The sequence below is a fragment of the Marasmius oreades genome, chromosome 6, assembly GCF_018924745.1.
Source record: "Marasmius oreades isolate 03SP1 chromosome 6, whole genome shotgun sequence".
Lineage (NCBI taxonomy): Eukaryota > Fungi > Basidiomycota > Agaricomycetes > Agaricales > Marasmiaceae > Marasmius > Marasmius oreades.
Genome location: NC_057328.1, coordinates 3,896,634 through 3,919,867, shown reverse-complemented (window position 1 = coordinate 3,919,867; position 23,234 = coordinate 3,896,634). Strand labels below are relative to the sequence as shown.

At 48.1% G+C, this 23,234-nt stretch overlaps 6 protein-coding genes across 7 annotated transcripts; 2 read left to right on the top strand and 4 right to left on the bottom strand.

Annotated features, from left to right (window-relative positions):
- The first annotated feature begins 199 nt into the window (after positions 1–199).
- Positions 200–4,649, top strand: E1B28_010715 (uncharacterized protein). Its single transcript, XM_043155691.1, has 12 exons — positions 200–478; positions 548–1,671; positions 1,747–1,889; positions 1,958–2,077; positions 2,291–2,475; positions 2,690–2,788; positions 2,845–3,037; positions 3,173–3,338; positions 3,400–3,570; positions 3,632–3,754; positions 3,815–3,911; positions 3,982–4,649. The coding sequence occupies exons 1-12, from the start codon at positions 390–392 to the stop codon at positions 4,463–4,465; spliced, it is 2,994 nt and encodes a 997-aa protein (XP_043008164.1). The 5' UTR covers positions 200–389; the 3' UTR covers positions 4,466–4,649.
- Positions 4,650–7,544: 2,895 nt separating this feature from the next.
- E1B28_010714 (uncharacterized protein) lies at positions 7,545–9,205 on the bottom strand (the record flags this gene model as incomplete). The annotated part of the gene is made up of 2 exons (XM_043155690.1): positions 7,545–9,095; positions 9,152–9,205. The coding sequence occupies 2 exons, from the start codon at positions 9,203–9,205 to the stop codon at positions 7,545–7,547; spliced, it is 1,605 nt and encodes a 534-aa protein (XP_043008163.1).
- A 980-nt stretch (positions 9,206–10,185) lies between these two features.
- Positions 10,186–13,489, top strand: EFT1_2 (Elongation factor 2). Its single transcript, XM_043155689.1, has 9 exons — positions 10,186–10,333; positions 10,390–10,403; positions 10,468–10,530; positions 10,583–12,183; positions 12,239–12,685; positions 12,744–12,858; positions 12,908–13,135; positions 13,193–13,260; positions 13,322–13,489. The coding sequence occupies exons 1-9, from the start codon at positions 10,329–10,331 to the stop codon at positions 13,361–13,363; spliced, it is 2,583 nt and encodes an 860-aa protein (XP_043008162.1). The 5' UTR covers positions 10,186–10,328; the 3' UTR covers positions 13,364–13,489.
- A 189-nt stretch (positions 13,490–13,678) lies between these two features.
- Positions 13,679–14,906, bottom strand: E1B28_010712 (uncharacterized protein). The gene is made up of 4 exons (XM_043155688.1): positions 14,745–14,906; positions 14,428–14,686; positions 14,199–14,365; positions 13,679–14,128 (listed from the first exon to the last, which is right to left on the bottom strand). The coding sequence occupies exons 1-4, from the start codon at positions 14,785–14,787 to the stop codon at positions 13,821–13,823; spliced, it is 777 nt and encodes a 258-aa protein (XP_043008161.1). The 5' UTR covers positions 14,788–14,906; the 3' UTR covers positions 13,679–13,820.
- Positions 14,907–16,444: 1,538 nt separating this feature from the next.
- On the bottom strand, positions 16,445–18,261 carry E1B28_010711 (uncharacterized protein). The gene is made up of 5 exons (XM_043155687.1): positions 18,204–18,261; positions 17,581–18,146; positions 17,078–17,525; positions 16,777–17,017; positions 16,445–16,713 (listed from the first exon to the last, which is right to left on the bottom strand). The coding sequence occupies exons 1-5, from the start codon at positions 18,242–18,244 to the stop codon at positions 16,522–16,524; spliced, it is 1,488 nt and encodes a 495-aa protein (XP_043008160.1). The 5' UTR covers positions 18,245–18,261; the 3' UTR covers positions 16,445–16,521.
- Positions 18,262–18,838: 577 nt separating this feature from the next.
- Positions 18,839–22,324, bottom strand: E1B28_010710 (uncharacterized protein). 2 transcript variants are annotated; one of them, XM_043155685.1, is made up of 4 exons: positions 21,975–22,324; positions 21,541–21,771; positions 20,650–21,473; positions 18,839–20,600 (listed from the first exon to the last, which is right to left on the bottom strand). In XM_043155685.1, exons 1-4 carry the CDS (start codon positions 22,051–22,053, stop codon positions 19,137–19,139), a joined length of 2,598 nt encoding a protein of 865 aa, XP_043008158.1. In that variant the 5' UTR covers positions 22,054–22,324; the 3' UTR covers positions 18,839–19,136. The 2 variants fall into 2 exon arrangements, with proteins under 2 accessions (XP_043008158.1, XP_043008159.1); XM_043155686.1 differs by having other exon boundaries at positions 21,541–22,324.
- Positions 22,325–23,234: the final 910 nt, after the last annotated feature.

The window sequence follows — 23,234 nt, the reverse complement described above, 5'->3', positions numbered from 1 at the left end:
CACAGTAAAGTCGGCGATAAGGAAGTTTTAGTCTACTGTTGATAGTCCCAAAGTACCCTACCATCCCTACACAAATTGTGGAAGTTACAGGAACGCAGAACCGGGGACGGTTCCATAAAATAAGTTGCCAGTTCGAGGTCGAATTACGCGTGCATGAGGCAGTGCATGGGAAAACGAAATTCAGGGTCAAGGGCTTCACGTGGGATGGACTATCGATCAGGTAACGCTTTGCTTCTTTGTCCCTCTTCTTTGCTTCTTCCCTCGACATCGCCGCCTGTTCGACTACCAGCGAATATACCCAAGGACAAGGAACTAGAATTTTAGCAGGGTAGAAGAAGAGATAGAAAAGGGGAAAAGAGAGAGAAACGATAAAAAAGAGCCACAGCAGGATGGATCCTGTCGTACCGCAGGAAATCACGAACGAATTGACTCAGATTCTATCGAATCTAGTGCTGGGTGATAATGAAATACGCGCAAAGTACGTTTTAGAAACTAAATCTCCAGAAACACTTTTACCTTTGTTGATTTTCTTTTTTCGCATTTTTAGTGCAGAAAAAGCGGTCAACGATAGACTTACCTCTACTCCTGACCAATACGTCCTAGCTCTCTCCCAATTCGCCATCACTGCAGACAAACAGGTCATGCGTTCTTTCTCTCTCATCCTCCTCCGCCGTCTCCTTTTTCGCGCCTCTCAAAACCACCCTACCCATACCCATCGAACTTTGACTTTATACGACCGACTATCCCATACGGCCCTAACAACCCTCGAACGTCTCCTTCTTCATTCATTAGGCCACGAAACCTCCCCAAACGTTCGACGAAAAACAGTCGATACCGTATGTGACGTCGCAAACCAAGGCATGGCACGAGGAAGACCCTGGCACGCTCTCCAGGCCCAAGTATTCACCATGGCTTCCACCTTCAACACCCCATCAACCAATTCTCCATCCCCAACCACTCCCTTCCGCGCATCTCCAGAAGCTATTCGCGAAAGCGCGTTTCTGGTTTTCAAAGGTTGTCCCAACCTCGTTATGGACCTCCAAACTGACGCCGTCTTATCCGTATTCTCGAGAGGCTTGAAAGACCAAGAATCGATCGCCGTCAGACATGCGGCCTTAGAAGCCAGTATTGTCTACCTCACATCCGCAGATCCCAATCAACTCGCTCAAAGTCTCTCGTTGATGTATCCCATTCTCGACACCCTCCCACCTCTACTTGCCGAAATTCAAGCGTTACAACCGAACTCTGCGAATCCTGTACCTACACCAACACCACCTTCCAATACATCTACGAATACGACACAGAGACTTCGTATGGAGGGCAAATCCCCAGTGGCACATTTGACGACGTTCATTTCGTCGCTCACACCGCTCTGTTCAGCTCAGCCAATGTTGTTTTATCCGCATCTCTCAGGGTTACTTTCTTTCCTCCCCAATCTCGTCTTGCCACCTGCGTATCCTGGGCCTACACCGACCAGTGACACGCCTTTCCTTGGACGGCCGTCTCCTTCGAATCCGAATCCGAATTCAGGATTGGGAGAAGAATGGAACGAAGGGGATGGGTATGAAGCAATCGAAGAAGACGAGGTTGAGGAGAGGAGCAAGTTGAGGTTAACGGCGTTGGAGTTTATGATCAGTCTTTGTGAGGCTCGGCCTAGTATGTTTCGGAGGGGTGTGTTTTCTTTCTTTTGCGGTTCTCCTCTTCTTTTCAATCCGGAAACTAATTCTTTCCTCGTTCTCTCTACAGGTCCTTCTACACCAGACGACTCGGCGGCGTCACCTTCGTGGCTTGGCGTTGTGATACGAGCATGCTTGGAGGGTATGGCCGAGATCGATGAACAGTGTCCTTATGGCGTTGAGGGCGGTTTGGAGAGGTGGTTGAGGGACGATGTGAGCCTGAACCTTGTGTTCCTTATCGTCATTGCGCTCACTCCAATCCTCCTTTCTGATTTCTCTAGCCCTCATCCTCTTCAACAGCAAGCGTAGAAAACGAATCTGCACCAGCTTTATATGAACAATCCTTGGATCGTATGGCGTTTGCGATGGGTGGGAGGGACGTGTTACCTCCTGCGTTCCAGGTGAGAATCTTCCATCCCCTCGGTAGCGCTTCCGTCGCTTTGTCCTTACTCCCGCTTCTTGTCATTCTCTCATCCTATCAATTTATCTCCTCCGCCGCTTCGAGCTCTTTCATTTTCATTTTCGTCCAGAAGTCCTTCTTCCCGTCATCCTCTCACTCTATCATCCTCGCATTGTTTCATCCCTTCCTCAACTCACTGCTTTATTCCCTTCAGTACATCCCATCCATGATCGCCTCTTACGACTGGCGCGCTAGACACGCAGGCTTAATGGCTATAGCTGCTATAGCCGAAGGAACGGGTAAAGTGATGGTAAACGAGTTGGGAAAGGTTGTCGAGTTGGTCGTTCCGCTGTTTCGGGATACACATCCCAGGGTTCGATATGCCGCTGCTCAGTGTGTGTGAGTAATCGAACTTTCTTTTTTCTTTGTTTTTCTTCTTTGGGGCGTTCTTCAAACTTTAAGTCACCTTGGCATCTTTCCTGTTTGGTCTCTCTGTTCGGTTCCCTTCTAGTTGGTTTAGGTTTTTCTTCGGATTTTTCTTCTTGTTCTTCCGAGTTGGAGTTTGATTTACGTCTTCCTTGCGCTTCTGACTGACAGACATACACGTAAACAGGGGTCAGTTATGCACGGATTTGGAAGAGATAATACAAGAACAATACCACCAACAGTTGTTTTCGGTTCTTATACCAGCTTTGGATGACCCTGAACCTAGGTACGCTTTGCGCTTCCTCTCTTTATATCTCGAATCTGAACCACCCACCCAACCAGAGTCCACTCTCATGCAGCCGCTGCGCTTATAAACTTCTGCGAAGGCGTAGCTCGAAATACTCTCCTTCCTTACCTTGACCCCATCGTCGAAAGACTATTACGGTTGCTAGAAAGTCCAAAAGGTTATGTCCGGGAACAAGCAGTGACGACGTTAGCTATGGTTGCTGATGCTGCCGAGGGTGGATTTGTAAAGGTTAGTTTCCTGATTTCTTTGATCGCTTCAAGCCGCTTTTTTTCTTTGTTTTCTTACCTTTCCTTCGTTGTGTTTTGTCTCACGTCTTTTAATCATTCGTTCGGACTGATTCCCTTCCTTTACTCTCTTCCACAGCACTACGCAACCCTCCTACCTCTTCTTATCAACGCTCTCCGTCACTCGACAGGAAAAATGAGGTTGAAAGCTATGGAATGTGTCGGGCTCGTGGGTATCGCTGTTGGGAAAGACGTGTTTAGACGGGATATTCAAGACGTTGGAGAGTGTTTGGTTAGAATTCAGAGTAAGTTCTCCCTCCGCATACTTCTCTGTTCCCCGCTAATTCGAAGTCGCCGTCACCCCAGATTCTCCACCGGACCCATCAGATCCTCAACTACTACATTATCTCATGGGAACGTGGGCGAAGATATGTCAAGCGATGGGAGAAGAATTTGAAGTCTACCTACCTGTTGTTATGCCACCGCTTTTGGCGACGGCTAGTGCGAAAGCTGATGTTAGTTTCGAGATTGATGAAGGTGAGTTGATTTTTCGGTTATCCCCCCTTTTTTTGTTAACCTTTCCTGTGCCTTTATGCAGACGCGACGGCGGAAGGCTGGGAAACCGTCAATATGGATGGGCAGACTGTAAGTATTCGCACCGGGGCCATTGAGGAGAAGTGCCAGGCGTTTGAAACGATGGTTATCTACGCTAGTACACTCGGTGGGTTGTTTGCGTTTCCGCGCCTGGCGTTCTTTCTTTCACTTACGCTCCGTTTCCTAGGCCCTCGATATGCACCTTACCTTGCTCAAAGTCTAGAAGTGACGTTACCCTCAATGAAGTTTTATTTTCACGATGGAGTTAGAGAAGCTTGCGCTATGTACGTTTCATTCTTCTCGTTTTTTCTTCCCCTGGTTCGGGTCCCTAATACTTATCGGATCCACGTTTAGGCTCCTCCCAATGCTTCTCTCCTCTGGCCAAAAGTCCTCCACTCTAACGACCGCCATGGTTCATGCGACGTTTAACCAACTCATCAACGTCATCAAAGACGAGCACGACACCTCATTCATCGGCTCCCTCTTTAAGTCCTTTGCTGACTGTGTCAAGGTTCTCGGGGGACCGCAAGTCGTCGAGAAAGAGTTTGTTGAAGGGTTAGTTGAAGGTGCGAAGAGGTTCGTGATGGGCGTTGCTGAGAAACGACGGGCGAGGGCTCATGGCGCTGGAGCGGAAGGAAGTGGGGAGATGGTAGGCGTTGAAGGAGAGGATCGGGAAGAGCTAGAGTTGATCGAAGAGATGGAACACTTTGCGTTGGACGAGATTCGGGGGTGTGTCGGGATGTGGAGGGAGGGTGAGCCTGTTGTTATTGCTGTAAGTGGGGTGAAGGAACTCGGTGTTTGTGGGAGGTTCGGGTTGGATGAGGACCTGGAACAGTGACTGCCCAGGCTCGAGTCCCTCCTTCTTTAGATAATTAGGAAGAACGTATTATATGTGTATAACGACCATCCACGAAACGTGGTCTCGAGTATTTGTAGCTTTATCTTTTGCTTTCCTTTATTGCTTTGCATAGTTTCAGCGCTCGCGATATCTTACGATGAATAGATTTCCGTCTCATACATTCCATTAGATGAATCGAAGGCTAATCGTTAACTGCGATGCTCGAGGCGAGACGTACTGGCTGTCGACAACATACGAAAGTCGATGCTAAGGCTGCGGCACTGGTTCCCGCAGCGATTATTTCCCCTGGAGGGCCCCGTGACTTCCGCCATTCGATTGCTTAGTATTAAAATTCAGTTCCACTCGTGTACTTCAAATTATTACTTCCCACACGCCAGTTGATTCCTATAAACATGCTAGGTTAATACAACGAGATCATAGGCCTTAAATCTCGTCCCGGACTACGCCCAATGCCTATTCAAGTTCAGGTTGGCATGTATCATCGCAATGATGTCCCGGCCCCAACAGGGAACAATATTGGCAACTGCAGTAGTCGATGCAATCTTGTACAGTGCAGCGGCCTGGAGGCAGCTGACTGACTGTACAGGCCTGTTGACAGACTTCCACGTATGTCGTACACAATTGCTAGAACCAGATGACAGATTAGAGGTAAAGATTGTTTTATGACATACAGGCGCACGTACGGGAGAAGCGAGAACAACAGTTGAGGTGCATATAGCGAGAAGTGTAAGAATGACCTTCGACTGCATTATGGGTAAGTCTTAGATTTGAGTGAAGGTATCACATCCTCTTATAGGCAAGTCTCTAGGGTGGCAGTGAATAGATTTAAGTCCTGCTCAATGGAAGTCAACCCGGGTGTTATTAAACGTCGCGTGTTGTACTCAGGTAGTCAGTCTTTGCCAGCGAGTAGACAACGCTTAGACTACGTTTCACCGGCCCAGAGGCCATACGTAGTTGAATACTAGATGACACGGTTCAACACAAAGACGGAACGCTACTGCGTCGACGTTATAAGTAGAATTCAGTTCATTCCCGTGAGTTCGCTAGTCATCAGAGATCTAAATCCTACTTGTCGATGTACGAAATCCTTGATTCAGGTAGTTCGTTACAGAAATAAGTTACAACCCCTTCGGTCATGTCCACCAGACGTGTATAACGCATTAAAAATAGTAAGAACCCACGAGAGTTTGTTGCTTTAGCTAGGTGAAGGTCGTTGAAGACTACATCATGGTTAACGATTAATTCTTGTGCGAGTCGATTACGAGGGTTACGAGTTCAGGGCGAATGAACGGTATGCACACGACAACCCGGTGGCGCTCCATCCCTTTGTTTCGCCACGACGTCTAGAATGATGATAGGTACACAATTCTAAGCGTTGTCTACTTACTGTCAAAGACCCGCTTTCTGGGTACATAGCCTGCTTGGATAACACTCGGGTTCGGTTTGAATTGAACAAAACCGGAATCTATATTTAGTACCATTCTATAGGTTGCCCAAGTATAAGACGCGATACCTTCAATCCAAATCTAAGACTTCACTCACAATGCAGTCGAAAGCCATTCTTGCCCTTCTCGCTATCTGCAGCTCAACTGCTGTTCTTGCTTCCCCCGTAAGTGCTCCTGTAAGATCAACAGACAGCCGCCGTGTGTCTAACCTGTCCGATTGTAGCAAATATGCACGACCTACATCGAAACCTGTGACAACCAATGTCTACAGGGAACATCCGCTTCGTACTGTACTGTGCAAGAGTGCTTGGACTACTGCAAGTGCAAATATTGTTCCCTGTTGGGACCGGGTCACCACTGCGATGAAAGCTGTAACCCAGCACTCGAATAGACATCGGGGCGACCGAAGGAATCAGAAGGATGGAGTAGAGTCGGGTAGTCATGCGTGGCCATGGAAATTATTTGGAAATAGTGGCTTCACGTACACCCGCAACAGATTTAAATCAGTTTTATTCGATTTCATAGCGAATGAGATCAAAAATCCTCGAGGAGCCAGCCCTAAGAAGTTACCCATAAGCTTCCGTGTACAGATGAGTTTAGAATGGCATACCGTTACTTGCTAGGCACAGGAGTGGCATGCCCAGTAACCGATTGACGAAAGAGAAGGAATCAACCGAGGGTACAAAGAGTCATCGTATTCAAGCACCAAGTGTAGCGGAAGATTGGCGGCATGGACAAAGAATACTCTCGTTGTAGTACACCTGGTTCCTAAAGGAAAATGACGTGGCTATTTAGTGCGAGGAAGCACTTCGTTTCCGTAAGCGGGCTGAGAGTAGAGGTCGATGTTTGACGGAAGTAGGCGAGCAATCCTTGTGGATGTTACACATGGACTACACTGTTTGATATTGTTTTTGTCGAATCATCTTCAAATGAGGAATAGCATTCTGGAAGTTCTGCTTGGTTTTTGCATCACTAATGCATATATAAAATTTCAGAAGCTTCAAGCGACAGATTATGGATCCTGGAAAAATCACCTCATTAACGGGGCAGTTTGCGATTTATTTAATATTTCGATTGACAGTGTATTCTTGACTCTGCTAGAAAGAAAATTGAGAAGTGTAGTGAGGAGAAGGGGGACGACAGGTGAAGACAGGTGAAGTTGAGGGAAGATTGGCGTTTTCTATTAATGGCGTCATGTCTTCTTTTTGGCCCGATTTTCTCATTTGGGAAGGAAAGGACCAGTTTAAAGCGTATTTCCATATAAGGTAGCCGCGGCACCTTTGCTTCTTGTTTCTCACCTTCACCGTCGACACTGATCGCTACTTAGCCTCTATCGGTTCCCCTTTGAGAGGCTACGGGTCCCAAAACTGCTCAGTAAAACTCTTATACTCAGGGTCTTAGGATAAGAAGAATTGAAAGAACGCTGCTCGGTTGCTCCTTCGCTGTGCTTTTACGGTGTTGAGTACTAATCCCAACAACATTATTTTTTTTTTGAATCTAAAAGAGTTATACAGCGAATTCCATTTTTCAGATGAAGGTTTCCCTCGACCATGCCATAACGAACGAAAACGCCGACGAGAGTGCTCGTTACGATCCGCGAGTAATTTACGACATTACACTCCGTCCGATTGTAAGCAATGCCTCATGTCATCCCTTTCACACCTCCTCATGTGAAATGTCCGGTGCTGAGCTTGGCTCGGCCCGTGCCCAATCGCGTCCATCATCCACACGATCCGTCCTCCCAATGGAGACTCTGGCAGCTCTTGAACATATAAATTCACCTCTTCCAATTTGGATGCCGGTGTCTTTGCGACCTTCCAATAAACCTCTTCGCCAAACGTTTCGTCGACGGCCTTAATATTGTAATAGACGTTGAGGGTCCGTAGATTATGGAAGGAGCCAAGGACCTCGTACGCCTCTGATTCGTACTTTCCCTTAGGCGTGAAGTTGATATCGATTCCGAGGGTTTCTAAGTGGGATGCCGATGTGCGTATGAGATGGAGGTCTTCGAGGGTTAAAACTGGCCGTGCTCGGTACTCCTCTATATAGCGAAGAGAAAGGGAACGTAAGGATTCGCCATGAGAGGCGAGTAGAGAACCGAGGTCGATCCGCCTGTGGTAATTGTCGATGGATAGGGATTCCAGACGCGTAAACGAAGAAAGGAAACGGTTCACTGCATCTCGTAATCTTTGCTCAACACTTACTGAATCTAACCCTGTGATAGAGACGAGCTTGAATGACAGATCTCTAACGCCTTCAAACGTCCGCCGGGTCATGATGTACTCCAACACTTCCGGATCCTGGACCCAACCTAGATCCAACATTTGGACAGTTTGAAAATTCATGAAAGCTCCCCAATGCTCGATCATTGAACGGTCCAAAAAACCTCTCGAACCTGAACCATACACAGGCTCGGATTTCCCCCATCTTATCGTTTTCATATCCTTCCGCACAGTTGCCTCCGAAAACTTGGGGGCTTCCTGCCGATGTGTTTGGCCAAAATCATACCGTACGCAACTCCGGCCCACGTCTTGAGTGAGGTAGGTGAAGGATTCCAAGTGTGGAGATAAAGCAAGGATCCGTTGAAATGCGGCTTCATCCAGGTTCAGTTCACTGCCTCCGGTAAGGCTAAGAATATGGATGCTCCGAAGACAAGGAGAACGGGCCAAAGCCTCTTCGTATGGATCTCCAACCTTCGTGTCGGAACTAAGTCGAGTCCAATTCCGGACGTGCAACCTACAGGCCGGGTGGAAATTTTGTAAAGTTTCGAGGAGGATCAGGGGTACCCGCTCGCGACAGTCGAATACTAGTTCCTTCAGGTGAGAAGCCCGAGAGACAAATTTGACAAGGGATGACCATTTATCGTAAACTTCGTTTTCGGAGGGTACGTACGGGTATCCATCATCAGAATTACCAGCCCAAATCGCATTATTCGAGCGTAAGACGATCTTCCGGACCGATCGGAGAACTATCGAGCTGGAATCCGCTTCAAGTATCTTATTAAGTTTCTTCTGCGTTATCAGGAATGGATTAGTCTCTCCTGAAGGTACCGCTTGCGTGAAATCGAATGTACATTGTTGATAGATAAGCGGTAGCGTGTGGTGATAAACTTCCCCGTTGACTCGAAGTAAAGAGAATAGCGTGTGCCTCGAAGAGTCGTGAATCTGTACGAAGTTGAGAAGAATGAGTGGCCGGATGATATCTAGAAGCTACCACGAACCATTGAGAAGATGTCTGCCAGGATTGCGCCGTTTAACTGATCTAGAGTGAACATTCTTTCTGATGATGCTGAGGGGGAAGAAAGGACAGAGAACGTCGAGACTGGAGACAAGGAGTGGAAGAGAGGATTCTTTATAGCTCAAGGATGAGTAAAGGGGTAAAGGAGTCACCGGGAATGTGAATCAGGGTACTTAAGGCTGGCCAAAAATAGGAGTGAACCGGGATGCCCGGACTGAAACTTGCTTTCGGCTTCGTCCTCCATCTCGGCAATGTCTTGAGCATTCGAGTTCTATAGTCGTCGCCTCCAGTCGTGTTCCGGGCTTATGGCCATGCGCATTTGTTGTATCGAATATACTTCGTACATTAACTTTAAACCATGTGGTATAAGTACTCGGTTTGAAATGGGTGCTTGACATAGAAATCGAATTATGCATTAAATTTTAATTGGGTTCGAGGTTTCTGCCAGTACACCCAGCGCGATGAATCGAGAGAAGGCGGAATGGGGTATCGTCACAAGAATTACAAATAAAAGAATTCAAAAATGCTATAGCTACAGTATATTACATTGAGCCAAGTTATCTGAACTGCTTTGATAGACTACTATCGGGGAGGGGGGGGAGGGGGGGAGACTCGACTAAGTCGCCCGTAACTTCGATCATTATGATAGAAAGTCAACTGCTACTATCTTCTTCTTTGACCTCTGTGGATTTCCTTTTGAGACCTTCCAATTTAAGCCAGGAGCTCTCAAGATCCCTAGTACATCTGGTTCAGCCAAACCTTTGAAAGCGACTCGTAAATGTACAAATTATTCATGGTTTCGTTGAGGTAGATGTGCGTTCTTCCAAGTTGGTGGCAAGTTGGTAACATCATGCAAATTCAAAGTCGGCGGGGGAGAAATAAAATTTCAGTCAAATATGTTATATGACTCGGATGGAATGGACATACCAAATCTTAAAATACGAGTCACAGCGACACCATGTGACTGAGAGGGACCGACGGAGCGTGCCGGGTCCGCGCCAAGTCACGGTTGCCGGAACCGAACCTTCCCTAAATACCGATGTTAGTTCAACGTTCAAACGCTTCCATTCAACAATCCCCAGCTTTCTTCCTCCCTATTGTGACTGTATCAGATTCTTCATCTTCCGTTTCTCCACTCCTCTCTGTAAAATCAAGTCACCATGGTGTAAGTTTCGTTCGATTCCTTTTCTCTCATCGACTAATCAAAAGTTTTCATGCCAGTAACTTCACCGTAGGCAAGTTGCAGAGGAGGTTAACGTGCCAGTGTATGGGTCTGACACGACCTTTATACTTGTTCAGACCAGATTCGTGGTCTTATGGATCGGCCAACCAACATTCGTAACATGAGTGTCATCGCTCATGGTGAGCCTCCTATCTTTATCTCCTAGGCCGACCTGTTCATTTTCTTTTCTAGTCGATCACGGAAAATCTACACTGACCGACTCGCTGGTTTCGAAGGCTGGTATCATTGCTAGCGCAAAAACTGGTGATGTGCCATTCACCCACACAAGACCAGATGAAAAAGAACGTGGTATCACCATCAAATCAACCGCCATATCGATGTACTTCGAGCTCAACAAGGATGAAGTCGATGCAATCAAGCAAAAGACAGTCTGTGCGTTTCCAAACCCTGAGCTATCCGCATGTTGGCTGATATGCGATCGCTCAGGAAACGAATTCTTGATCAACTTGATCGACTCTCCTGGCCACGTCGACTTCTCTTCCGAAGTCACTGCTGCCCTCCGTGTCACCGATGGTGCCCTCGTCGTTGTTGACTGTGTTGACGGTGTTTGTGTACAAACCGAAACCGTTCTTCGTCAAGCTCTGACGGAACGTATCAAACCCGTCGTCATCATCAATAAGGTCGACCGTGCCTTGCTCGAATTGCAGGTCGACAAGGAATCCCTCTACCAATCATTCCGCCGTACCATTGAGAGTGTGAATGTTATTGTTTCCACTTACAATGACGTTGCCCTCGGTGACGTCCAGGTTTACCCCGATAAGGGTACCGTCGCTTTCGGTTCTGGTCTCCACGGATGGGCCTTCTCGTTGCGTCAATTCGCCTCCCGATATGCGAAGAAGTTCGGTGTTGACAAGGAGAAGATGATGGACAAGTTGTGGGGAGACAATTTCTTCAACCCTGCCACTCGTAAATGGTCCACCAAGAACACAGATGCTGATGGCAAGCCTCTAGAACGTGCCTTCAACCAGTTCATTCTTGATCCCATCTTCAAAATTTTCGATGCCGTTATGAACCACAAGAAGGACGCCATCGGTCCCATACTCGAGAAGCTTGAGATTAAGCTTGCTCAGAATGAGCGCGACCTCGAAGGAAAGGCCCTGCTTAAGGTCGTCATGCGTAAATTCTTGCCCGCCGGCGACTCCCTCCTGGAAATGATTGTTATCAACCTACCCTCTGCCGCCACTGCTCAAAAATACCGTGTCGAGACCCTCTACGAAGGTCCTATGGACGACGAGTCTGCCCTCGGTATTCGTGACTGTGACCCCAACGGCCCGCTCGTTCTTTACGTCTCCAAGATGGTGCCGACTTCAGATAAAGGTCGTTTCTTCGCCTTCGGTCGTGTCTTCTCTGGTACCGTCCGTTCAGGACCCAAGATTCGTATTCAAGGTCCCAACTACATTCCCGGAAAGAAGGATGACCTCTTCGTCAAATCTATCCAGCGTACCGTACTCATGATGGGTCGTTCCATTGAGCCCATCGAGGACTGTCCCGCTGGTAACATCGTTGGTCTTGTCGGTATCGATCAATTCTTGTTGAAGAGCGGTACTCTCACCACCTCGGAAACTGCACATAACATGAGGGTCATGAGGTTCTCCGTCTCTCCCGTCGTGCAGGTCGCCGTTGAAGTCAAGAGCGCTGCCGATCTTCCCAAGCTCGTCGAAGGTCTTAAGCGTCTCTCCAAGTCCGACCCATGTGTCCAAACATCGATGTCGGAAACTGGTGAGCACATTGTCGCTGGTGCCGGTGAGCTTCACTTGGAAATTTGCTTGAAGGTGAGCATATTGAGTGTCGTCTGTTGCGAGAATGAAGTTTTAACATATCGTTCAGGACCTTCAAGAAGATCACGCTGGTGTTCCCCTCAAGATCTCCGACCCCGTTGTTCCCTACCGTGAGACCGTCAGAGCGGAGTCTTCGATTGTCGCTCTTTCGAAATCGCAGAACAAGCACAATCGCCTCTACGCCAAGGCTCTGCCTCTCGAAGACGACCTCTCCAAGGCCATTGAGGAGGGCAAGATTAACGCTCGCGACGATTTCAAGGTTCGTGCGCGTGTCCTCGCCGATGAGTTCGGATGGGATATTACTGACGCCAGGAAAATATGGTGTTTCGGTCCTGACACTACCGGTCCCAATCTGTTGGTCGATGTTACAAAGGGTGTTCAGTACTTGAACGAAATTAAGGATTCTTGCGTTGCCGCATTCCAGTGGGCTACTAAGAAAGGAGTCTGCGCTGAAGAGAACATGCGTGGTATTCGTATCAACATTCTCGATGCTACTGTAAGCAGTGATATGGTTTCTGGCTTCTGCTATAACTAACGCCACCCTCTCTGTTCAGCTGCACGCTGATGCCATTCACCGTGGTGGAGGGCAGATCATTGCTACATGCCGTCGCGTTTGCTACGCTGCTTGCTTGCTTGCCACGCCTGGTCTCCAGGAACCTGTTTTCTTAGGTATGTATCGCTTCTGTCTCTTTTACCTTCTGCTCACGGAAATCTACAGTCGAGATTCAGTGCCCCGAAAGTGCCATCGGTGGTATCTACTCTTGCTTGAACAAACGTCGAGGACAGGTTTTCTCTGAGGAGCAGAGGCCCGGAACACCTATGTTCACTGTCAAGGCTTTCCTCCCTGTCGCTGAATCTTTCGGCTTCAACGGTGAACTCCGATCACATACTGCCGGACAGGCCTTCCCTCAATGTGTTTTCGACCACTGGGAGTTGGTGCCTGGATGTGAGTTTCAATGGATATCATTCTGCATTCGATTGTCTGACTGTCTTGGCATCCTAGCTCCTCTTGACAAGGGCAGCAAGATCGAGGAAGTCGTCACCAAAATCCGTACCCGTAAGGGTCTCAAGGTTCGTCGATTTGACTATCCTCCATGTTTGAGCTATTTACTCACTCTTTCTTTCCTTTTAGCCTGAGATTCCTTCTCTCGATACCTACTACGACAAACTATAGATTTCTTTCTGCTTTAGTGGTTTAAGTTATCAACAACTTACAACATCGGATCATGTAGTCCTATTGTACTAAACTCTTGTAATAGTACCTGGGTATATTATAATGAATGGGCTGAGTGTTTCCCAAAGCTCTACAAGGCCACTTCATCTCGACTTCATCCCGAATCAAACGCCGACATCCCGCTGACTCAGGGGTTGATTCAAGGCCTCAGGGCGTTCCGCCTGCCGATCGGCGGGAAGTAATCAACACGCTCTGACCGGCAAGCAAGCGGCAGGTGGACCGAATGGAATGAGCTAATAATTCACACCTGATTGGATTGAAACAAAATCAAGGCTCGATTATTCGAATTATTTTGACATACTCTAGTGCGAGTAATAAAAACTCTTAAATACGAAATAAATATCCCCCAAAAGACCGAAACTGAAACCACAAATGCCTTCAACTCGTTATCCTGCGTCTAGCAAACAGGTGCGTTACCGTTTATAACATTTGCAGCCCTCGTGTTAGGTGCAGCTTCACCCTTCCCGCATCCACCATCAGAACCAGGAGCGGTCTTGGCGAGGGCACATTTACCCGTATTGAACCCGCAGCAAGCAGTCTTGCAGTCAGAATCACTAGCGCAATTAGCACCGATGTCGGTGTTTCCAGAGGTAGCGGGTCCACCAGCGGGTGCAACGGAAGGAGGAGAGGCACCACCGTTGTTAGCGGGAGGTGGCGGGGGTGCGCCGCCACGTGGTGCACCAGAGAAGCCACAGCCTGTTTTTCCTGTAGGAAAGACAGGGTTTTGAGTTCACGATTGAATGACTCACGAGCTATTGATCCGATGACGACTAACCTTGTTGATCTGCAGCTAAGGGACCTGAGCAGATACCGATGTTACCAAGAGTAGCGCAACATCCCGACGCGCAATCGGCGTTGGACAAGCATTGGCCGGTGATGAACTGTTCTCCTTTGCCATTTCCGACATGACGAACACCATCTGGGTCGGGGGAAAGGGGAGCCCTGATGAACGAGATGTTTAACTTGTTTATAGTATCAACTCAGAAACAAGCTCGAAAACGCACCTCGCCTCTATTTCAAGCTCGATTTCACGCTTGAACTTAGTACCAGGGCAGTTACCACGAAGGACGGCAGCAGCCCTGCTGTTAGATTGCGCATCGCCACGACCGCATCCACCGTCGCGAGTGAGGGCGATAATAGCGCCAGCGCATTTACCGGAGTTGACACCACAACAACCAGATGCACAATCGGCGTCGACATTGCAGGGGCCGGTGATGAATTGTGTTCCTGGGGCTGCTCGAGGGATGTAGGTAGCAACGACGACTATAAAGAGAAGAGATATCAATGAGAATTGAACCATCAGAACAAATAAGAGACGTACGGTTGACGGATAGGAGGGCAAGAATGAGGGAGAATTTGGCCATTGTGAATGCGGGGTATTCGTTCGTTAGATAGAGTTCTGGGTTCAAAGGCGCGGCCTTGAGATAGAATGAGACTTAGAGAGCGAGAAAAAGACGAAAGTGAGAGAAGGTGCCAACGATGCAATCGCTGAGGAAACTTTGTTCCACTAACTACTAGCCTTTTATATGAACTCAGGAAAGATGAAAGCGAGCAAGATGCCAGCAATTCACGAATTCACCTGCAATCATCCGCTCATTTGGCATTCAGCGAGTCTCGATGACCCTGTGTACATACTGTACAGAGTCAATTCATCAGCCATCGATGCGGTGTAGCAGACAGCACGTACCGATTTTGAGTATAAGCAAAAGCAATCTAAAATGACAAGGAATGGAAAAAGATTGATTCGTAGCCATTTAAACTCATTCACCATACACTGGATAAGACTCCATCGACATAAACAGTATTCCAGCTCGCGCTTTCAACCTCCTATACGGCGCGAGCTTCCATTTCCGAAGTGGGCTCCTGAATGTTGCCCCTGACACCTGTTGATCATGACACAGTTCTACGGCGTGGCTGTCCAGGAATTAATTACCGCCATCAAATATACAGCGAAATCTCTCCCTCCCTCCCTCTAAGGCGTGCTTCAATATCCAATGGATACCCTTTCAGTTGCTTGGCTATCGTGTGTGTAACACCGTATGAGATGAAGGTATTCATGGAAGGTCTAATGGAAAAAGGCGCACGTTGATGGTAAAAGATGCATCTGAAACAACACGAGCCGTTCAACATCAGCGCTCAGCGCTCAGCCCTGGATTGGTGCCATCACCAATCACTACGTGTCTGATTCACGCTGAAATTCCTCCCTATTTCCCCAATTATTCCATGGGCGTCGAGCCGAACGTCGTCTTCAGGGCGATTGAAGGAAACATCTGCTGTGGTTCGGGAAACTTGGGATCGTGCCAGGTCGGGCGTTCAATCGAGCCATCTTTGAAATCCAAACAGTGTACCTAATAAAGAAAGAACGAGCTATCAGTTCTTGATTCTAATAAATGGAGACCCCCATACCAACTTGAAAGTTTGTGGTAATGACGCGAGGGAGGTTTAGGTCATTCGGAGTACGAGACAGGCTAAAAAGTTTGCGCTGAAATACCGACAAGCCACGAAATTTCGTGCCTAATAGAAACCCAAGTTGCGAGAAAGTCCTTCATAAGCCATTCTTGTTTTGCCTGAAATCTGCAAAGGAGTCAAAAGTTGAAATTGATGGCTCAATCAATGATGACGTTGGCACGCACATATTTTTTGCCACTAAACACCCTCTCGATTTATCGCTTCATCACTGAATCAGATCTAAAGAAGTTCACTTATAAAGCTGCGTCTCGGGAGATCAGGAGCTTGAACGTTTTTGCCGTCGCTGGAAATTCTGGGATGTTAAGGCTTTGTAGGGGATCCCAAACTTGAGACCGGGGTAATTGTAATAATGGTAGCGAGTGGGAGATGCTCCGACGTGCTCGAGTAGACTTTCTACTGCAGCAACAAGGTTGTATTTATATATCGTGGAACAGAGGAGAGTGTGGTATTTCAAACCACACGTGCCTCCACTCCCGTGCCCTCGTTCCCACGCCTTGACATTTGGTATTCCTCCCATGGCTAGATTTCACGGTCATAGTGGCAGTGAAGGAGGCAAGATTCAGTGTCAATTCAGCAGATCTGCCTAAACAGTTTGTTTTATGCTCTATACCATATCCGTTTACATATACCTAGTAATTAACAGGAGAACCGACCTCCAAACTAATGCGAAAGTTGCTCAAGTATTTCAAGTCGCTTGCAATAGGTCTGACAGGATTTTGAACGCGGTGTGAACCTCGGAGGGAGCCAATGAGTGAGTGGAAATGGAGTTTCACGTTGGTCCAAAGGTGTCCTTGTACATTTTGCTTGAACGTGAAGGCTACCTTGAAATACGAATCCGGTAAGTGGGGGGGTGGCTTTAGATTTAGTAAACAAGGTTAACGTACCTTCGGGGGTGTTCGATATGTCTGAAACACCAGCTCCAGATGTTCCATCAGGATCTGGGCTGCAAACGCGGTGGGTAAGAGGTGGGTTGAGAGGTGGGGATACTTCGTTCGGGCGTCTCGGAAAGCAGATAGCAATAAAGATTGAATCTGTTTTCGTCTTCGGCATGTTTTCGTGAGTAATACACTGTCGCGTTCATGAGCAAGGAGCTCCAGAAGGTAGTCCTGTATCATGTCGTCCGGGCTATAATGAAGGATAGGGCTCAGGACACAAACTGATTCCATCTCAAAATAACAAACGCACCGTGCACCCTCCCATGTAATTTCACTGTGACGCGGGAGAGCATCTAATAAGTCTCGCGCAACACAATATCCCCTCTTCAAATTCTCCCAGTCCAAAGTATCGTCCATCCTCGCATCCGCTGTGTTATTGAACGTGAGCCTCCACGTTTGCGATTGTTGATAAAAGTGCAAGTTCTGAAGTTCTGGGTCACGTTCCGTTTCGCAGTAAACGGTCCAGCAATGACGATCCCCTAGATTTCGGATTGTCGAAGAGAATGCCGAATCATCATCGAGCGCAGCAATGGCATCCACCGAGCCTACGACTTTCCATCCTCGTTTGGAATATTTTTCAATAGCCGGAGTGTGGTTCGAACCACCACTGTAGTTGCGTAATGAGATTTTGTCGATGAAAGTAGCCCGGGGGTAAAACGAGATAGCCATGGCATGAGTGATAATGTTCATTACGACCGCTTTGTAGACAGAAGTGAGACCTCTGTTCGGATGAAGAGGTAACTGTTGACTTACTGGAATGGAATGAAAGAATGACATCAAGTGGACTGGAGTAAGCGGCAATAACCTGGATCGTCCTCTCTCCTTTCACGAAGTTAAAAACATCCACAATCCCGCTCAACGGATAACCCTCAAATGTAGGATCATCAAAGTCGCCTTCGTCATCTGAATCCAGCATCTTTTCCAACATCTGGTTGATAGTTTCATCAACCGACTCAGCTTGATGTTTGAGCGCTGTCCTGTACGGTTGATATACATACCCTACGCTCTGGATATAGCCGACGACCTCTTTACAGAATTTCCCTTCAACATAGAGGTCAAGGTCACTTCCGTCGTAGATTTCCCGTGTAAAGAACGAGAGAGCTGTCGAGCCCGAAATAAGGCACCCAGTAGAACTTTGCATCCTTCTGAAACCAATGATCTGTTCGGCTGTGAAGTATCGAATCAGAACATTTTCAATTCGGAACGCTCGTAAATGAAAGTCTTGAACAGTTGAGTGAGCTGCACGGTTTACTCGGGAAGAACTGAGTAGATCCTGGACAGAAAGACCTCGTAGAATGAAGTCATGGCTTGTCAACGGGCTATAAATTCGATTGAATCAGCTTGTTAATCCTGGGCCTTGAATATGACGCTCCTACAGATTCTGAAGGGAAATATTAGACTGGATGGTCGCGGACATCGATAGCTGAAAGAAGAGTAACAAACACCACGTGATTTCGAGACCCCACTCTATCGCCTCCTGGTTTCGGGGATATCGGGGATAAAGCAGAGTCACCTGTAAGGGCGGCGAGCGTAGAGTTTACCAACCTCCCAATGCCGAGCCACCCCACTTCAAGTCGCCAGTACATCCTCTTTTGCCTTAGACCACCTCGTTTTGTGCCCCATCATCCATGTTGCGAGGTCAAAGCATTCCAAGTCCGTGCTTTGTTGCCGACCGGCGACTACCTGTCGATGACTTTCAAGAGCACCTTCAACCAATTTCATAGTAACCCAAACGACAAAAGCGCCAGCGGGAACACGCCACAGCTGCAACACACCAGAACTTAGAAGAGATCCCCCACATGCTGGGATTTGAACTCAACGAACCCGAGGAATAGGTGCAGAATCAGACGCACGAGGGGGCTGGTCGCAAATACACTGTCAGCGGTCATAGCCATTTCTTGCTAGGCTTCAATATTCCTGTTTACAGTTTCTTTCAGTCACTTGACATGCGTACTCCCCTGCTCCAGGTAACTTTCTACCCAGCTCGAGGCACCCAGAGATCAATACAGATGAGCGAAGAAAAATTAAAATTATTCCCGACCACCAAAAACTGCCAACACTTCATCTCTACGTTCAGTTACTACCTTCATGTAAGCTACTAGAAACATAACAGAACGAAGAGGAAAAAGATCAAGAAGAAAAGCGGTCGGTGGAAAATATCCGACGCAGTAAAAAGAAAAGAAAACGCTCGAAAAGCAACAAAGTCATACCAAGTATAACAAGTACTCGAGTAGTAAATAAAAAGAAGACTTAGAAAATACACAATTATTAAAACTCATACCAAAAAACAAAAGTATCTCAGAAGGCATTCAAGCATCCGTAGAAACCAACGACGACGAACCACCCGAACCACCACCAACCCCACCAAAATGCATCATCGGTGACCCACCCTGTACACCACCCCCCCTCACAACAGGTGACCCAGAACTCTCCCTTCCACCCAACGATTGCATCTGAGGCGAAAGATGTACACCTCCAGAACTCGTAAACCCACTATCATCATCTCCATCTCCTCCTTCATCTCCTTCATCTCCTTCATCATCTCCATCTCCATCTCCATCTTCTCCTTGCCAGCTAAGTAGAGCTCGCTTGGAAACACCCGATTCGAGCGTTTGAGAAGCAAGCCGTTTATACGTCGGTCTTCGTTTCGATGGAGATGTCGATCCAGACGTACTGGAAGCAGCGGCGGATGCAGCAGCAGCCGCACCGGCGCCAGTACCAGCGCCAGCACCACCAGTAGCACCGCCAACACCATTAGTACCACCACGACCAGCAGGAAGCGTAAGGGCAAACCCAGCCCCTTTCCCCGCCTCTATCCCATCACCAAACCTCCGATTCCTAATCTTCGGCGCAATATTCAAATTCGTAGGCGCCTTCCTAGCCATCACAGCAGCTTCATAACTCTTCAAATCATCCGTTCCCGACCCCGTAACAGTCTGTTGCTGTTGCTGCTGCTGCTGCTGTGGGTGCCGTTGCTTTTGGGAAGAGGTAGAATTAGAATACCGATACTGCCCCGCATACGTCCCCAAATACCCTCCTCCACCCATCTCTTCATCCGTAGGCGTCTTCGCACTCGGCATGGAAGACACTCTTCCCCTTCGATATCCCAAAATCCCAGGCGACATCATATGCACATCCTGCTGCCCTTGGCCTTGCCCACCTGGAGTCGGAAGTCCCATAACCCCAGCAGCACCACCACTCAACGGCGTCCTCATATACTGCTTCCAAAACTCTCTCAACTCCCTCGTTTCCTGTTCCCTATTCACCCCCGGTGTCTGAGGAAACCCATGCTGAACTTGTTTCCCACCAGACCTCTGTCCATGTTGTTGTCCCCCTTCACCAGATGGTGGTAACTCGCCAGCTCCCTGATGCGGACTCGTATTCATAAACCTCGGCATAGGCGTCGCATTGGGATCATTTCCACCCCCACCTCCACCCCCACCTCCAGCACCAGCACCATCACCCCCCGAATCTCCAAACGCATTATGGAAAAACGGTTGTCCATCAGTAGCTAACCCCGCCAACACATTCGGATCATCCAAAGACAAAAGTCCAAACACAGAAGACACCCCATGTGCCGTCCCCGGTCGAGACAATAACCGTCCTGACGTTTGCGTTTGCGTTTGCGAAGGAGCCGGTGGCCCTGATGGTTGAGTACCAGAAGAAACGGACGACGATGACGACGGTGGTGGTGGCATAGTTTGATGAAGATGATCAGGAGAGGCAGACGATTGGTGTTGATGGGAATGAAGCATATACCCCTGATTTCCATTCTACAAAACATTAACACGCCAACCAAATAAAAAAGAGAGGTGTACTCACCGGAAACCCAACCCCAGAATTCGGCAAATGCACACTAGAACTAGTCGCCGAACTCGTCCCACTCGCACTCGCACTCGCACTCTCACTCTCGCTCTCACTTTCCACAACTCCCCCTCCTCCCGCACCTCCTCCAGAAGAACTCCCACTTCTATAATACCCCCCCCCTCCTCCTCCACCAGACCCATAAAACTGCGGAAACATCAACGCAGTCGGATCCACATCTCCCCCTCCTCCTCCATAAGAAGAAGAAGCCACAGACCCCCGCCTCATAAGCTCCCTATACCTCGTGGTATAATCCCCAACCAAACCACTCTCCCCATCCGAATGAGATTGTCTACCTTGCCCTGGTGGTGGCTGAGGCGCATATACAGGCGGAAACGTAAAACTCCCCGCATACGTCCCATTCGAAGACGGTGGCTGTAATTCATGCGACGACGACGACGACGTAGTCGTACCAGTCGTCGACCCAGATATATTTGGAATCCCACATCCAGGTGCAGGACCTAACAAAAACTCGTCCGTTCCATACAAAGAGCCATAAGGCGGTAGCTGCTGCTGTTGTTGCGCCACATGATGAGGATGTGTATGACCAGGATGTTGAGCATGATGTTGATGTAACGACGACGCATAAAGAGCAACAGATGCATTAGGCAAAATCGAATTGGGTATGCTACCACCACCACCACCAACAGCAGAAGCCAACGATGAAGGCGTTGACGTCGTCGCAGATGCCATCGAACGAGGATTATGTCCAGGTCCAATAGGCGCTGTCTGTCGATGGAATTTGACGTAAGTGCAACGGCATTTTCGCTGAACGCATTTCGCTGTCAAAGGTTCAAATTGAAGGTCAGCTCAATGCAACCAACAATTGAAAAGAGGTAGAAAACGCACAACAAGGATTACACCCATCACATGGCAAACTGCTCTGTACACACTGATCGCACGCCTGTTTAGACGTCGTAGCTCTCGTAGCCGACGAGCCTTTTCTTCTTCCCGTAGGAGGAGCACCTCCTACCGTGGCTTTCTCACCCGCATGACACTTGTTGACATGCCTTGATAAAAGGTCGCTACGCGCAAATTGATCCCCACAGTGTTGGCATTTGTATGGTCTGTCACCGGTGTCTAGGAGGGCAATGAGTGACTGAGTCGCGGGAGTCGTAGAAAGCTCCGACGGGAAAACGGGGCAAAAAAAAAAGGTTAAAAAAGGGTTCAAAAAAAAGGGTGGTCGACACGTTGCGAAATAACGTGGCGACGACAACAGTCTTGTCAATGACGTGCAGATAACTCCATCGGGATCCATCGTGAAATAACAGCAAAAGACTCACGACTTCGCATATGCCTTGCAACATGTTGAGGCCTTGTAAACGTAGCCTGGCAAACAGGACATTTGTGATCCCCTCCCATCGTTCCGGGGAAAGTGGTATATAATTTGATTTACGGCAACGACCGTCGAATGCCTTGGAAAGTGGGGTCGGACAAGGGGGAGAAGTGGAGACGAGTGGAGAGAGGGGAGGTTGGAGTAACAAAAAGCTCTTGGAGTTGAGTGGTCGTGTGTGAATTGTCGTGTAAGTTTGTCGTTTTGATACAGTAAGTGCGGATTTCGTGTATGTTCCCGGGAATGAAAGTCGTCGTAGTCGTAGGAGCAAACGAGGGAGAAGGAAAAAACGTATAATACCCCCAAAACTTGCCAAATTAAGGTATCCCGTCTCTTTACATCATCTGACATCATATGTTTGTGTGTGTGTATTACATCCCTGACGTCATTCGTCCTGAATTCCCGCCAACGGAAAGCTCGATCAGCTCGACCCTTTCCAGGAGGATAACACCAGAAATATGAGGGAGGAGGGACAAAAGAAAAGCCTTTGACTCGACGGACATCGATTATCCGGACGGACATCACAGATCTCCCTTTAATTTTCTCTATTACATTTACAGTGTTCGGTAACTATAATACCGTCGGTCGTCAACGTAGCTGATGTCACTACTCTATCCGCTATGCACATCCCAGACCCCACGACTTGAGCTGCTCAATGAGAGAGAGCAAAGCTTCTCGTTAGCGCAAAAACCGCCGTGATTCACGTGGACCCGTACTTACACCGGATGTGCATCCCTACTTGCATTTACGTAACCTCATCACCGTCGGTATTTATCGTTGCTCCAATCATTCCCCGGAAACAGTGTGAATTTCGAATGTGGAATGATCGGTTTTACGGACTAAGTATGGACGGTCCCGGTAGTTTACGCCCCCGAAATGCTATTCGAAAAATCCGAGTTCTGAACGGAATTGGTGATCTCGCCGATATGACGGCCTACTGGTACCGCTTGAGCCTTACGCTATGTGACCCCGGGCAAAGCTGCATACTCGTCGTTCGTTCTCATCGGCGACGTCATTGTCACTTTTCTTAGGACTTTGCTTCTTTTGAAATCAATCTTCCAAGTCAGCTGAGTAGATCTCTCGATAACGCTTCCACTTCAAGTTTCTTTTTCACCAGCTTACATCGGACCATCAACGCTTTTGCCTGTTGAACCGTGCTGGCCGATCTCGGAAACATTTGCTTGAGTTCCATTATTCATTCCAGCAACAG

Excerpts from the sequence above, each read along its gene's own strand:
- E1B28_010715 (XM_043155691.1), top strand. The coding sequence starts at position 390 with ATGGATCCTGTCGTACCGCAGGAAATCACGAACGAATTGACTCAGATT. Across the intron at positions 2,476-2,689 it reads TATGCCGCTGCTCAGTGTGT|GGGTCAGTTATGCACGGATT; the intron begins GTGAGTAATCGA and ends ACACGTAAACAG. Across the intron at positions 3,038-3,172 it reads CCGAGGGTGGATTTGTAAAG|CACTACGCAACCCTCCTACC; the intron begins GTTAGTTTCCTG and ends TCTCTTCCACAG.
- EFT1_2 (XM_043155689.1), top strand. Across the intron at positions 12,184-12,238 it reads ACTTGGAAATTTGCTTGAAG|GACCTTCAAGAAGATCACGC; the intron begins GTGAGCATATTG and ends CATATCGTTCAG. Across the intron at positions 12,686-12,743 it reads TCAACATTCTCGATGCTACT|CTGCACGCTGATGCCATTCA; the intron begins GTAAGCAGTGAT and ends CTCTCTGTTCAG.
- E1B28_010712 (XM_043155688.1), bottom strand. The coding sequence starts at position 14,787 with ATGGCCAAATTCTCCCTCATTCTTGCCCTCCTATCCGTCAACC. Across the intron at positions 14,687-14,744 it reads TGCCCTCCTATCCGTCAACC|TCGTCGTTGCTACCTACATC; the intron begins GTACGTCTCTTA and ends TTCTCTTTATAG. Across the intron at positions 14,129-14,198 it reads CTTAGCTGCAGATCAACAAG|GAAAAACAGGCTGTGGCTTC; the intron begins GTTAGTCGTCAT and ends TCTTTCCTACAG.
- E1B28_010711 (XM_043155687.1), bottom strand. The coding sequence starts at position 18,244 with ATGTCCGCGACCATCCAGTCTAATATTTCCCTTCAGAATCT. Across the intron at positions 17,526-17,580 it reads CATTCTTTCATTCCATTCCA|CGGTCGTAATGAACATTATC; the intron begins GTAAGTCAACAG and ends CTGTCTACAAAG. Across the intron at positions 17,018-17,077 it reads ATTACATGGGAGGGTGCACG|CCCGGACGACATGATACAGG; the intron begins GTGCGTTTGTTA and ends CCTTCATTATAG.
- E1B28_010710 (XM_043155686.1), bottom strand. The coding sequence starts at position 21,949 with ATGGATCCCGATGGAGTTATCTGCACGTCATTGACAAGACTGTTGTCG. Across the intron at positions 21,474-21,540 it reads TGATGGGTGTAATCCTTGTT|CGAAATGCGTTCAGCGAAAA; the intron begins GTGCGTTTTCTA and ends AACCTTTGACAG. Across the intron at positions 20,601-20,649 it reads ATTCTGGGGTTGGGTTTCCG|AATGGAAATCAGGGGTATAT; the intron begins GTGAGTACACCT and ends AATGTTTTGTAG.